The 12,297-nt window shown below is 41.8% G+C and overlaps 1 protein-coding gene across 2 annotated transcripts in view; it reads right to left on the bottom strand.

Annotated features, from left to right (window-relative positions):
• The window catches only part of tanc1b (tetratricopeptide repeat, ankyrin repeat and coiled-coil containing 1b), a 116,534-nt gene that overhangs the window by 40,374 nt on the left and 63,863 nt on the right, over nt 1–12,297 (bottom strand). For both annotated transcript variants that reach the window (XM_084361917.1, XM_084361918.1), the window contains exons 5-7: nt 10,872–11,005; nt 8,394–8,583; nt 4,769–5,104 (exon numbers count right to left, since the gene is read on the bottom strand). In XM_084361917.1, coding sequence (XP_084218043.1) covers nt 4,769–5,104; nt 8,394–8,583; nt 10,872–11,005 — 660 coding nt within the window. The remainder of the gene's footprint in view (nt 1–4,768; nt 5,105–8,393; nt 8,584–10,871; nt 11,006–12,297) is intronic.

The following is a 12,297-nucleotide window of genomic DNA, read 5'->3' as shown; positions in this document are numbered from 1 at the left end:
AAGAGGAAAGACTAACCAAGACCGTTTTGGTGAGTGTGTTATGGTGATTTAACAAGGCAATTACATTTGTGAAAAGAGTGAAACTTTGATTCAGATGGAGTATGGTTCTGTGTCCTTAGCTTTACTATGCAAAAAGGGTGCAAGAATAATTATTTTCTTGTCTGTATTAATTTTGTTTACTGCCCTGCCCCTGCTTGTACAAAACAAAGCTGTGCAACTACAGTATATTGCCAGTTTTTGGATTGATGGTAGCTCGTTGGAGAATTTTAACATATCATTCAACCCTACCTGGATGTGGGTTGGTAGGTGATATAACAACAAAACTGTAAGGTTTTGTTTTTACTTTCAGTGTGAAGTATGCAGTTCTCTAAAAAAACTGTTGACCAAAAATCATGGAAATCCATCTGTCTATTTTCAACCGCATAAATGCCAACAGATTAGTTAAGGATGTCCACTGTTTCTTTTTCACAGCCACACACTCCAGCTCTTCCTAGAGGGCTCTTGAGGTGTTCTCAGGCCAGGTCAGGCATGTATTCCCCCCAGCATATCTCAATCCGCCCCAGGGTAGTTGAATACCTTGTGGACGCCTCCAGAGATGCCGGCACAACCATAACCAGCTCTTTTGAGCGTTAAGGAGCAGCTACTAAATTCCTCTCAGATGTCCATGTTTCCCACACTGTACCTAAAAGTGTGCCAAGAGCTTAATTTTGATTGTTTTTATCTGTGATCTGTTTTTTAGGGTTGCTACTATGTACAATCTAGCACAACTGTGAAAGAGAAAGCTTTGCCTTTGTGCCCAGCTCCCTCTTCACCCTGTACAGGGTCTGCATCAATGCCCACTCCACACAGGTCGGCCTGTGCAACTCATCCTCCATCTCACTCTTACCTTTCAACAAGACCCTGAGAGACTTGACCTCATTTGGAGCAGAAGCCGCTCGCAACCCAATGGGAGCAATCTACCATTTTGGAGGAGAGAACTGTGGTCTGAGAACTGGAGGTGCTGTTTCCTATTTTCTTTATTCTATACTCCTGGGATTCACTCACATGACAATGACAACATACTGCCTCTATCTTTTGTTTGAGGTATGTCATGGTAACCTGCAGTACCACATGGACCATTAGGTAGCTAAGTGGCACTGTGTTGGAAAAGTGAGTCAATGAGAAATGTGGTGTAAGCACACTCATGATGATTAATTGCTACTTTGAGGTGTTAATGTACAGTATAGCACAAAGTAATGAACCAAAAGTTTTTTCAACCCTAAGTATCTTTTAGGGAGCAGTGAAGGAGTGATCATTTATCTGCTTTTATCAATTACAATTATAATCGAGGACTATAATTTTGAGTATAATGCATTTATTTATTTATTTATTTATTTTCGTGGTTTTTTTTGCTACATGTATTGTTCTGGGTTATTCCTTGGTGGATATATGATAGGCAAAAATAAACTTTGGGCTTCAGCCTATTTTTTTCCCAGTTATTGACTGTGAGAAATTTGTGTGAAAGAATTATTCCTAAGATTATTCATTCATTCAAAATGATTTATTAATTCATCTAACCCTAACTCCTAACTTTAAACCTAAGGTTTGCATTGGTAATCATGAGCAAATCAAATCCAGCCAATTTATTTCTTTTCATGTTTGATCTCCGTGTCCTTACTTATCATCTATCAATAAAAGACCTTTAATTTATTGATAAAGTAACAGAAAGCGACATTGAGACATGAAAGGAACGTTTTTACGCTTGTACATACTGCAGCTCTGGGCCTCACAATCAAAGCAATAATAAGAGATGTAATTTGATGACATCATGAAGTAAATTTGAATCATGGGAATTGTTGTCTTCATGGTTAAACAGAACAATATGAAAGTGGCAATGAAATATTGTGCTCCATCACGAGTGAGCAATCCAACAAAAGTTAATTAAAAAGTGACTAGAAGACTATTTTGCCGTCTTTCTTCCTCAGTGTCTGATGTATCATCTTGTGTTTCCCGTGTTTCCCATAAGTTATAGCAATGAATAACAATTCTTTATATGTGCCAGTTTAGCGTTTCTGGCTCATTTTCAACTGCAGTCCCTGGGCATGTGTAATGACAGCTACAATAGACACTTAAAATACATTAACATAAAATACGAACAGTAATACTGCACATATGGCAGAGGATATTAAACAATTAAAACCAAGGACCAGAATACATAAAACATTAAAAAAAAGCATGCTACAGGATATTTGTCCCACACTTGATTGTCTTTCAACCATGATTTTAAATTGATTTTACCTCAAATTAAATTACAAATCTCTCTAGGTTTGGATTTGGGATAATGCAAGTACACAACTCAACCAAATATATAACCAATAACCTTGGTTGTCTAAGTATTCAGAGCAGACAACTCATTATCCAATGTGCTGGCTCCACAGAGCCACAAAACTGAAAATAGTCAGAGAGGTTCTGGCACAGTGAATGAACGCACTCATGATGAATGCATTCCTGTTTGTTTTGTACAATGCTATCTACTCCACTGGTTGCTCCGACCTCCTTCAGTAATTGCCTCTTTAGAAACAATATATTTTTTTATTGAATACAGTTTCCTTGGGCCTCCACTGAAAAGAGCCACTGTCCCTGGCACACCCTGACACCAACACAGATTGGTTTGGGCCATAAATGAAGCTGTCTCACCATGTCCTTGACGTCCTCTCTCAGGGCCTTGCCACACGGCGTAAAATCTGAGGTGTGAATTCTGCAGGTCCCTAGAGGGCAACGCTGCATAACTATGACATCAGCCCATAAACCTTTGGTGCACACGGGAGGACGAGCACACACGCAAACCAACACACACAAACAGGCAAGTATTTCCTGGGCTGTTAGCTTTATGAGCCGGTGTGTGTCTGTGCTGGTCAGGTTAATGTCAGTGGCAAAATAATGATGCGATGTAAAAGAGTGGAACAATAGAATGGCCACTGAACAGGCGCGTTCAGCACAATGCCATGTACCACTTTATGTTTACAATGCGGGCACAGATTCAACCCCGGGCTGCAGAAACAATACCAAAGCTATGACATGTCCACTGTTAACAGGCCATGCACCAACCATGTCGCATTTTTCCGCTTTATTTCCTTTTCACTCTCTATCTTACTCTCCTACAATGAGTAAAAGAAAACAATGCACTTTGGCATACAGTATAAGCAGATTACCTTCAGCAGATAGGTGTGCTACTTGTTGGGCTTTGAGACAAATGTACCTCCTTTACATTGCTTTGAATTCACTTACAATGCGTGCATTCAAACTAGCTTGATGTCATCAAAGAGAAAATTACTGTGATGGGGCATGAGTGAATAGTTACTGTGTTCTCTCAGGGTCAAACCCAAAGTAGGCCTATTTCCCAAGAACGGTAAAGCATTTGAACTTCAGCACATTGGCAGATGTGGCATCCAGGTGAAATAGGTAAAACTCTCCTTCACCTGTCATATTCTGCTGTTTTATTTGTTGTCTCAGGTCAACACAATTATTTTAAACAGTTTGTTTGTTCAGTTTTTTCAGTGATGAATTTTTTTTTTGATCAATTTAGTTTGATTAAAGACAAAAAAATAAATCGGTCAATGAAAATCTTTCTCTTCTGATTAAAATGTCTTAAAACGACATCGTGCATCTCTAACACACAGCTCATCTGCTCTACAAACTGCTACCCTAACCTCTTCACCTTTTACATACCTTTTCAGGATCTTTACCCTTTTATATACAACTCATGTTCTGGTCTGCAATTACTATAACAAGCAAATGTTTAGCTCTTGTCCTCTATGTTTATATTGCTGTTATTTCTAGTGTCTAGTCAGCCCAACAGAAAGCATGTGCACCATGTTCCCCTGGGCATGGAGTAAGATAAACAGCATGTGATTGCAAGTACAATTTGCGGACTACATTGCTGGTGGTTTCACAGTTCACTTGCACATAAAAATCCAACAACTGTCCTTAGTGAGTCCTAAGGGTATAACTCAGCTGAAAATAATAGTTCACAAATACTAATTCAACCATGGCATTCAGTGAGGGCTGAATTTTTGCTGCATCAACTCGGTCTGAACTCAGCTGTGGACTGAAGTTTTAAAGGAAGATGTAAAACTAATGGCTGCATGTGTTACAACAACAGTGCCAAGGTCAAAGGCAGCGACAGCAGAAACAGAGGGAGGTAGTGTGAAGCGGATCTGGGAATGGAAAAAGGGGGAAAGAGAAGAGGGGAAAGGGGGTAGCAAGCGAGGGATATCAACAACTGTGACAGCTGTGTGGACATGGCGAGCTGAGCCATAACAGGGAGGTTCTAGGGCAGGAATGCAGAACAGATCAGCCAGACAGCGGCTTGCGCTTAGGTCTGAGGCACAACATACAACAGCTGGCTAATCCCAAACTTCTGCGTCAAAACGCCACAATCCTGCACAACCCGGCTTCTGAAAAACCTCTTATTCCCTCTATATCTACCCATGCTCCTTCAGGTCTGTGACTGTCACTTGCTGGGACTAGAACTGACACAACACTTGTCAGCCTCAGGCACAAGTCATATCATAGCATCACAATCTTAAAATGACTGACAGACAGCCAAGCACAGAGCCACTGTACTATCAGCATAACAAACGGTTACCAGGCTACCATAAGAAAGAAAAGTTAAATGTTTCATGTAATGCTAAAAGGAAAAGGTATACACATCCATTCCTTTGCACAGAAGACATCCAGATGTCAAAGGCTCAAAAACCAAAGGGCTCAAAAACCAAAGGGCTCCTACCTGCTACAGAGTTTGGCCTCGGCATCATGAGGGAAGAAGTCGCCTGTGGTGGGTATGGAACTGGTCCCTCAGGTGAGTGACTTGGAGGCTGTGGTGCCCCTGCTGAAGTGTTGGACTGCTGCTGCTGCTGCTGCTGCTGCTGGTCTGTCCTGGACGGGGTGTCGGCTGGTGTTGCGTTGGCACTGTTGGAGTCTTCTTCAGCCACAGGGGAGCAGGTGTCTGCCCGCACACTCTGTGCCAGGCCATGGCGCCCGCTGCCCCTCAGGCTGCCATCCTTACTCCACTCCAGGCTGGAGCCGCTGCGGTCATCATTCTCTGAAGAACTGGTGATGGTGGCTGAGAGAAGATGAAAACAGAGAGGGGATTAGAGCAAGCGAGGGAGGTAAGATAAGCGCAGGAGGGAAGAAATGTGAGTAATGTCGCTTGTGTGCTATGAACATTTATCTGTCTTCATCTCAAGTGAGATACTGAGCTGTAATGGAACTTTTAATAACTACATGCTTTTCCTCATTGCCTTTATCAACGCTGTTCACCACCTGATTTTATATTTACAGACACAGTCTTCATCAGAATTCATTTCCTGAGCTCAGACACTACGACGATGAGAATCCAATATCATACAGCGCACTGCGACTGGATGCTGTACTATGAACCAATACAATTCACACTCAATCATCATATAAAAAAATGAAAGAGTAGAGTGGAGAATGAGCCTTTGGTATTTTTTGCATTCAGACAGGTGTTTTGCTAACACGAGACTAAATCCTTTAATCTGTCCTCAGGCCAACCCGACCGTCTAATACGATCCAAAAAAAAAAAAAACTGTGTGGAGGGCCAGAGCAGCACAATGACAGGCAGCTGGATAAAGAAACATCAGCATAGTCAGGGGACTGGAACTGACTGGCCAGCTGGCTGCGTTTGCATCACACACTCCTAATCTGGATTTCATAATGCTGCAGCACGTTGCATCATCATCACTATCACTAATCTAACACATCCTGGATCTTGTGACTCCTATGCTGTTTACCTAGGCAAATATGAGGTCATTCATGACACCTGTCACACCTCCCCTGCTCTGAGCACAGCAGAATAAGAGGTTACAGTGATTGGTTACTGTGTTGAATTATAGCCACTGGCAAAAAATAATGTATTTTACCATATGCAGAGCTGAATATGGTCATTGCTTGAAGGGCCTGTTTAAGTCCATTTCCCTGCACCTCATGCAGAAAGTCCTGTGGGAACTGTATAGAAATGTTAAGGCGTTGCAAAGTCTCCCCGGTTCCACCAAGGAGCTTTTAAGGCAGTACAAAGCCAAATTAATGTGCTTTTGAAATCAGAGTGAGAGTCAAAACTTCAAAGAATGGGGAACATTAATCTCAGGCTGGAATCTGACTTGTACACACAACATAGCTTTGTTCTTTTCCCTGCCTGCGCGGTCTTATCGAGGCGGGTGGGTGGGATGTTGTAGGGCCGATGTCACATCGTGTCGTTCTCTCGCAAAATAAATCTTGATTTGACACAAGCAAAGTAGCTTTACGATGAGATAGACTTCAACAAATGCAACGTGACTGCTCGTCTCATCCTGGGTGGTAGCATGTCGATGCTCTATGCTGAAAGATTATATATCAGAGCTTCCATAAATTATTTAGCAGCTAGCTGTGATATTGCTCTGGGGGACAGAATGACTGACTCATGATAATCAGTTATGTCAACTCTGCAGTATTGGAAATCCAAATTGTTGTGTTATATGTGGCTTTTGCAAACACTGTGGAACAATCATGTCAATCTGTTACCTTAATAAGCATAAAATGTATGATACCCCCCCCCCCCAAAAAAAAATCTACCAGCGCCCTCAGAAATGAAAATGAAAGTTCAACTGAGGATAACTGCATAATCGTACAGTTACAATCTGCTTTTGACCCCACACCAAAAATACTCAAAACATGTCTTCAGAATGAATTTCTAACGGTTGTATCGCTACTATAAGCTTTGTGAATAGAAACAGCGGACAGATTAATACATGAATAGACTACGTCACATTCCTGTCAGCTTGTGCAAATCCCCAGATGTCTTACAGAGCTATTACAGGAGATATAATACAACGTCAAACTGTGGCTGCTGTCACCTCAATGCACCCTCATACCGGAACAGCTCTATACAAACCCAATAAGTGAGAAATGGTGGAGGATGGATCAACCGTGACACAAATTCTATTCAGTCCCGTGAAAAATCCAATGGGTTTAACAAAATGATGAATGATGAATGGCACCACGCAGGTGAGACTTTTCTCTCAATCACGCAAGTGCAAACGAGGTAATTGCAATCCTGGGCTGGCAAATTAGGAAATAGAAGAGCTTCATGGGAAATAGTGTAATAAGTGATCATAATACAATAAGTGTGTGCTAGGGGACTCTGTGCTGATGGTTGTACTGTGCAAGATAAATGCCAAAAGAAGAAGAAAAACATTAGAGGGAGGTCAGCAGAGCCTATGTTTTTATCAAACCTAGAAACTGATGTAGCCACTGGTAAGCTGAGGCTACTAATGCTCCTGACTAAGCTATTGATGCACTGTGCCTGGTTTCCCACTGGATCTGCAGCTGACTTGGCTCATCATTGGCATTCCTAACGTGGTTGCTCATCATTTTGGCAAAGGCTCCACAGGTGGTTTTGAAGATTGTTTTTTTAACAGACAGTGCTTTGTGTTATGTGGGTTCAGATATTGATGTCTGTTGGTAGGTTATATTTGCATCGTGATGTACAATTCAAGACAATTTCCTCTAACAGAAATACAGTACAACAGTTAATCATTTCCACCTCTGGTCTCCATGTGGATAGCTTTAAGCAGCTAAATTAAAAGGTGCCCTGTGGCCTTTTCTCATTAACAAAGTTATGTTTACATGCAGTGTTACTCACACTTATTCACTCAAGTGTTACTCACATGCATTGTGTGAATCCTCAAGACATGACAAAGGTGACAAATGCTTTTGTCTCCTCATTAAACATTTGCAAAGGTCTATTCTAAATCCTATTTTGTTTACATCATGTTTGCTCGTTTGTTGGTCTGTTTTCTTCACTTTTTTGGCTCATTATCGCAGCCAATAGCATGAAAACAATCAGCAACAATGCATCTTGAATCAATCTTGTGTTCCCACATGTGCAAGAAACAAAAACCAAAACTAGATTTCAATAAAAGTTAAATGTAGCCCTCTGTGAAATTGAAGATATCACATTGACATGTATGATTCCAGTGAATAATCTCCAGTGAGAAACATGCTGTCCTCACTTATAGACTATTTTTACAATTAGATTTATTGAGTACAGAGGACTGATAGAGAGCTAGGACACATGGTGCAACGATAATCACCTGAAGCTCAATATCATCAAAATGTTTTGTCACAAACTTGAGTAAAATTCCACTGTTCATTCTTGAGTCCAAGTGGACATTTGTGCCAGGAATTCCCCCAATGCATTCCTGAAATTTCACGCAGGAGAATGGAAGAGACATGATGAAAAAGACTCCACAGGTTACCTTTGAGTAAGGACATGTTGCTTCTAATATCACCAAGTTTTCATGGATCAAACAAGTTGCTACTTGTGTATGATGATGGAGTGGGCTATTTCTCACCTATGATCCCGCTGTCCTTGCTCTCGAGTGTGGAGCTGGGGCTTGTGATGGTCCCACAGGGGCTGGAGCGGCTGAGAGGGGGGCGACTGGTCGTGCTGTTGAGCGTGGAGCATGGGCTGTCAGTGCTGGGAGACGCCGTGCTGCTGGTCAGTGTAGAGCAGGGACTGATACCCTGGCTAGTCACAGAGCACTGAGGAGAGGGGGACAGAGAAAAGGGTTAAGGTACACCAAGAATGTGCTCTACTAATCAAACCTGTCAATGAAGTATGAAATCAACTCAACAGCTGGCAACTTTTTCACATTTTTTCAGCATGAGCAGCAAAAAAACAATAATTTTCCAACCTTATTTGGAAGGAGAATTGAGAACACTATAAAGACTCATTTGATCCAAGTTCACTGCCTATTTGACCTGGATCATGTGAAAGCAATGCCAAATAAAATTCCTCTCAAATAAACAAGCCTTTCACATGCAAGCATGACACAAAAGCCGAAGGGCAAAAGCGCTGTAAACGGAGAAAGGCTTGAAAATTACACACTCATATGTCTGGAGCAACTATAAAAAGCCTGAAGAGAATTTCACAAGGGAAGAAGTCTACACTTTGTTGTGACACAAAAGATACCTTTCTCATGCCATGAAGCCTGTCTGACAAGCATACAGCAGCTGAAGCTTTGTTTGAGCTAACTGACAACCGTAGAAATCCAAATTAAAGCTGGTTTGTCCTGTTTCCCCATCTTCCTTCAACTGTACTCTGATTACACACAATATACTGTAGCTCAAGAAGCTCATCGTTGTCCCACTGTAAGAAGAACCAAAGCTTTCGAGCACAGAGATTAAGCCTGATTGTCACTCAGTAAGTTCTGAACCAACTCCTCCCTCATCATGCTTCATTCACATTCCAGTGAATTCAGCATGCTTTCGTTTTCAATACAGGGGAAATTCTTTAGCAGGCTCATTGCTATCTTTACAGTGACCAAACAAAAATATTACAAGCCCAGGTCATATTTAATCAAACCTTATCCTGAAAACAACAACTTTCTTACAGATGTGTTGCTGCTTGAGGGGCTTTTACCCATATTTGGCTTCTCAAACAAACTCCTCCAATTAAAATCTCACATTCAACCTGAACTCAAACATCCCAAACCTGTTTCTAAGGCGCTTTTCACATACTGTATATTGTTACTGCACTAAAATCTTTGAGGATAATGGAACAACTCCAGTACATACTATACATAAATAGTGATTGTCAGTAAGTTTGCCAATTAATGAAAGCTTTGTCCTGCAGAAAACATTATAGAGTTTAAAAATGAACAGAGAATGAGGGAATTTTTCTGCTGCAAAATTAATTTTCCCTCAGACCAATCTCACAAAATACGAGTACGACTCACCAATGCTTCACCAGTTTGAGGTGGGACTAACCTCTCATTCTACATGTACTGATTCACTAGCAAGCCAGAAGAATACAAACAGAGGAATAGAAGGGATGCTACATACCCTAGCCATTAACAACTTGTAGAATACTAACTGCATAACATTTCTTATTTCTAGTCTAAGTCCCACCTGTTTTTTGAGACAGCACGCCAGTAGGTTTTTGCGCGGCAATGCAGCCCAAGCTTCTTCCGACTAACAAGTCACAGTGAGAGCCAAACAGCTTACTGGCATTTAATAATTTACTGTAAGGCACAAGTAAAAACAACATGCTGAGTTAATAGACATGTTGTAAAACAGCAGTATGGAGGAAAAGAGAATTGCTGGCAGATGCTCATCCACAGCTGAAACACACCTACAGCCACACAAACAAACACAAAGTAAAAACCATTACACTGTCACTCTTCTTGACACCTCAACTAATGAGACACCTCATAAAATACTTTGTGATTCTCTCTCACTTTCCAGCCGCTTCAGCGTCGAAACGTGTCCAAGACACAAGATACATGAGGGAAGCGTAGCATGCTGGGCTCTGGTCGACTCTTCACATGGTCTCCAGCTTAATTAGCAGAGCCAAACAAAGTGAGGCTCAGACCTAACATAACTCTATTTCTGGACCCGGGCTCAGACACTCTTGTTACATACTCAAGAGCCCCTGGAATTTTACTCAAGTTACTGGGAGACACACACACCACGCTGGAGAGCTTGCACTGAAATAAAACCACCACATTTCTTTAAAAAAATGCAGTTTCTTTCTTTAAAACATCTTTAACATCTCAAAACAGTTTGACAGTTACCGTTGTTTGTTGCGCCAAAAAAATAATCCCCTGGGGTGCCTCCTAAATCCCCATCCGAAGATAACACACAGGGGAAAAATGAATCAAGCTGCAACAAAAAAAAATCCATTCTTCTGTTACACTGTCACAACTTCCCTCCTCTTCTCATCCTCTCCCTCTCCCCCCTATCTCTCTATCTGTGTGCTGCAGCAGCAGAGGCAGCAGCTGCTGTTGGAAGAGGGGGGGAGTTGGAGGGGAGGGAGAAAATTAAAATACCTTCTTTTCATTCTTGTCGTCCATAGGTATGCGTGCCGTACCCGGGATCCCTTCTCCTAGTAAAAAGCCCAGCCTTGTCATCAGTTCCTGAGTGGCAGGAGAGGAGGAGCTTGGCTGTTTCTCTGCTTGCAGCTCTAGAGAAGAGAGAGAGAAATAGAGATAGAGAGAAAGACAGAGAAAGAGAGCGAGAGAGAGAGAGAGAAGCTCAACGTTAGCGGGCAGATTCCCTCTCTCCGCTGGATGGCCCACACAGGGCCACTCTGCCTGCCCTGCCCTCCTCTCGGCTCTGCTCTGAAATGCTATGCTGCACTCTCCAGCTGCTGCTGATGTGGTGCAGACCAGGAGAGGGGGAGGAAAGAAGAGCAAGGGAGTGAGAGAGAGAGAGTGAGTGAGGGAGTGTGGTGGGGGCTCTGGTGTCTGTGTGAGTGTGTTCTAAGTGTCTGAATACATGTGAATGTCCAGCATTGTTAAGAAAGCAGAAACTGTGTGTCCTGCAACATGCCTCGAGTGCCAATTCCAGAGCTTTCTGGTTGTTTACAGCTCTCACTCATAGAGCCTCTGAATATCAATGAGTGGACATGGGTCTTTCTCCAACACAGCTTATACTGTCTGCAATCTTCACTCCCAAGCCTGAGTACTTAGTGTGCCATTTCAAGGTCTACAGTCCACTTGCAATCTCTTTTCTGTTTATATGTATTAACCCTCCATAAAAGTTAAGAGAAAAAAAACTCTTCAAAAACCACCTGTGCTGAAAATCAAAAAAGCGTATTTCATCATCCATACAAATACTATGTAACTCATATATGGATGTGGTAAATTAATTAAGGTACCTGAGAGTGAACAGACAGTATTATCGACAGACAGACACACAGATGGAGGGAGAGAGGGGAGCAGATGTCCAAGGTACTGTACAAAAGGCTATTATACAGCTCTCTGTCAGCACCTTTCCCTCCTCTCTCCTTCATTTTCTCCTTTACCCTCCTTCTTCTTCCACAGCTATTAATAACGTTGGCAGTCAATCTGATTAAATACAAACAAAGTCCGATGGCACGATGTACTGCCAAGCCCCAATGAAGCCACAACACAAGCACACATATAAATCTTAGGCATGCAAATGCCCATAAACAAATAATGCATTCTTTTTCATTGTCAACGTCAATACATTATTATAATTGCTAGTCGTTTTCTCGAAAGATTGGCTAACTCCTCAACGTGTTAAAATTATGTAACATCTGACAGAGAAGACAAAACTGGAGAATGCTTGAAAAGTGTTGGTGAAAATGGATAATTTATAGCATTAAAGGACGACTCCCTTTGGATGAAATCATCAAAAAGACTTATCTCCATCCGTCCACGAGACACCATCTACTTCTACATAACAAAATCAGCCTTGATTTCTAACATTTTTCTCACACATTTGACTGCC

This window comes from Pagrus pagrus, assembly GCF_965226575.1.
Source record: "Pagrus pagrus genome assembly, chromosome: 9".
Lineage (NCBI taxonomy): Eukaryota > Metazoa > Chordata > Actinopteri > Spariformes > Sparidae > Pagrus > Pagrus pagrus.
Note: the sequence above shows the minus strand (reverse complement) of the source record. Positions and strands in the feature narration are given on the sequence as shown.